This window comes from Lepidochelys kempii, chromosome 1, assembly GCF_965140285.1.
Source record: "Lepidochelys kempii isolate rLepKem1 chromosome 1, rLepKem1.hap1, whole genome shotgun sequence".
Taxonomy (NCBI): Eukaryota; Metazoa; Chordata; order Testudines; family Cheloniidae; genus Lepidochelys; species Lepidochelys kempii.
In genome coordinates this window covers 1,793,141-1,796,361 of record NC_136380.1, presented here as the reverse complement: position 1 = coordinate 1,796,361, position 3,221 = coordinate 1,793,141, and the positions used below count along the sequence as shown (strand labels likewise).

Here is a 3,221-nt window from a genome sequence, read left to right as displayed (position 1 = left end):
ATGCACACACACACACATGGACGCACGTGCACACAGACATGGACCACATTCACACACACACACACACACAAACACACACATACAGATGCATGTGCACATACACATGAGTGCGCAGACCTGGACACACAAACACATGGACCCACGTGCACACATACACAAAGACTCACACACACACACACACGCACAAAAAATATATTCCTGACCTTCACGGCCCCATTCAGGAGGTGTGGTCTGAGAACCCCTAACCGATCAGGTCTGCTGGGGAGATAGGTGGGTCAGGGAGCAGAGCCTTGAAGGAATAGGGGGTAGGGCGTAGAATCATAGAATATCAGGGTTGGAAGGGACCTCAGGAGGTCATCTAGTCCAACCCCCTGCTCAAAGCAGGACCAATCCCCAATTAAATCATCCCAGCCAGGGCTTTGTCAAGCCTGACCTTAAAAACTTCTAAGGAAGGAGATTCTACCACCTCCCTGGGTAACGCATTCCAGTGTTTCACCACCCTCTTAGTGAAAAAGGTTTTTCCTAATATCCAATCTAAACCTCCCCCACTGCAACTTGAGACCCTTACTCCTTGTTCTGTCATCAGCTACCACTGAGAAGAGTCTAGATCCATCCTCTTTGGAACCCCCTTTCAGGTAGTTGAAAGCAGCTATCAAATCCCCCCTCATTCTTCTATTCTGCAGGCTAAACAATCCCAGTTCCCTCAGCCTCTCCTCATAAGTCATGTGTTCCAGACCCCTCATCATTTTTGTTGCCCTTCGCTGGACTCTCTCCAATTTATCCACATCCTTCTTGTAGTGTGGGGCCCAAAACTGGACACAGTACTCCAGATGAGGCCTCACCAATGTCGAATAGAGGGGAACGATCACGTCCCTCGATCTGCTCGCTATGCCCCTACTTATACATCCCAAAATGCCATTGGCCTTCTTGGCAACAAGGGCACACTGCTGACTCATATCCAGCTTCTCATCCACTGTCACCCCTAGGTCCTTTTCTGCAGAACTGCTGCCTAGCCATTCGGTGCCTAGTCTGTAGCGGTGCATTGGGTTCTTCCGTCCTAAGTGCAGGACCCTGCACTTGTTCTTGTTGAACCTCATCAGATTTCTTTTGGCCCAATCCTCCAATTTGTCTAGGTAACTTGTACATAGACCGATTCCCCAGTTTGTCACACTGACACAGCACAGAAAGGCCAGGAAAAGATATAATATCACTCTGACTACCAAGTAAGTGATTCAGGGAAGGGGACCCAGCACCATACCACCAGCCAGCTCTGCATGGAGCTCGGTCTGACAGCCAGAGCACCAGGAGAAAACTTTAGGTCCCTTAATGAGTAAAGAGCCGGAGCAGCCTGTCTCAGATCTGTTTGGTCCTTACCCGTAGATGATGGTGTTTAGCATGGGGGGCATCAAGAGGTACACATTGGCAATGAGAACGTGGAAATGGAGGGGCATATTCTGGGCAAATCTGTACATGAGGGAGAAGAAGAGACGTAGTATGTAAAAGACTAAGATGGCACAGAGGTGGGAGATAGAGGTCTCAAAAGTTTTGAGCCGGGTGTCCGTTGTGGGGAGGCTGAAGATGGCCCTGAGGATCTGGGTATAGGACAGGGAAATAGAACTCACATCCAGACCAATCACACAGAATACCACAAAGAGACCATAATAACTACTGGCACGGGTGTCGGCGCAGGCCAGCTTCATCACGGCCATATGGGCGCAGTACGGCTGGGGGATGATGTTGGTTTTGCAATATGGCCATTGCCTTATCAGGAAGGGAAAGGGCAAAGGAAGCATGCCACCACGCAGCATCATGGCCAGGCCAATCTTGGCCACCACAGAGTTTGTCAGGATGGTGGAATGTCTCGGATGGCAGACGGCCACATAGCAATCAAAAGCCATGGCCACGAAGATCCCAGACTCCATCACTGAGAAGCAGTGAAGGCAGTATAGCTGGGTGAGACAGGCCCTGAAATTTATCTCCCTGGAACTGAACCAGTATATTGCCAGCATTTTGGGCATGATGGTCAAAGATACAACCAGGTCACTGACGGCCAGCATGAAAAGAAAATAGTACAGGGGCCCATGGGGACTCGACACAGTCTTCACAATGAGCAGTATGGTGAAGTTCCCCAAGAAGGCTATGGCGTACATGGTCCCGAAGGGGATGGAGATCCAGACATGGGCCTCCTCCAGGCCAGGAACACCCAGCAGGATGAAGGTAGAGGGGTTGGGGAAGTCAGTTGTGTTAAAGTTGGTTGTGTTGGATCCTGACATGGAGCAGGGGAGAAGATGTCCTACTCTGAGGCAGAACGAAAAGGAGTACTTGTGGCACCTTAGAGACTAACCAATTTATTTGAGCATAAGCTTTCATGAGCTACAGCTCACTTCATCGGATGTATACTGTGGAAAGTACAGAAGATCTTTTTATACACACAAACCATGAAAAAATGGGTGTTTACCACTGCAAAAGGTTTTCTCTCCCCCCACCCCACTCTCCTGCTGGTAATAGCTTATCTAAAGTGATCACTCTCCTTACAATGTGTATGATATTCAAGGTGGGCCATTTCCAGCACAAATCCAGGGTTTAACAAGAACATCTGGGGGGTGGTGGGGGGGTAGGAAAAACAAGGGGAAATAGGTTACCTTGCATAATGACTTAGCCACTCCCAGTCTCTATTCAAGCCTAAGTTAATTGTATCCTATTTGCAAATGAATTCCAATTCAACAGTCTCTCGCTGGAGTCTGGTTTTGAAGTTTTTCTGTTGTAATATCGCAACTTTCATGTCTGTAATCGCGTGACCAGAGAGATTGAAGTGTTCTCCGACTGGTTTATGAATGTTATAATTCTTGACATCTGATTTGCGTCCATTTATTCTTTTACGTAGAGACTGTCCAGTTTGACCAATGTACATGGCAGATGGGCATTGCTGGCACATGATGGCATAGATCACATTGGTGGATGCTCAGGTGAACGAGCCTCTGATAGTGTGGCTGATGTGATTAGGCCCTGTGATGGTGTCCCCTGAATAGATATGTGGGCACAGTTGGCAACGGGTTTTGTTGCAAGGATAGGTTCCTGGGTTGGTGGTTCTGTTGTGTGGTATGTGGTTGCTGGTGAGTATTTGCTTCAGGTTGGGGGGCTGTCTGTAGGCAAGGACTGGCCTGTCTCCCAAGATTTGTGAGAGTTTTGGTTTCAGAGTAACAGCCGTGTTAGTTTGTATT

General features: G+C 48.5%; 1 protein-coding gene across 1 annotated transcript; it reads right to left on the bottom strand.

Annotated features, from left to right (window-relative positions):
* Positions 1 to 1,370: 1,370 nt before the first annotated feature.
* Positions 1,371 to 2,150, bottom strand: LOC140912699 (olfactory receptor 52R1-like). Its single transcript, XM_073347626.1, has one exon. The coding sequence runs from the start codon at positions 2,148 to 2,150 to the stop codon at positions 1,371 to 1,373; it is 780 nt and encodes a 259-aa protein (XP_073203727.1).
* Positions 2,151 to 3,221: the final 1,071 nt, after the last annotated feature.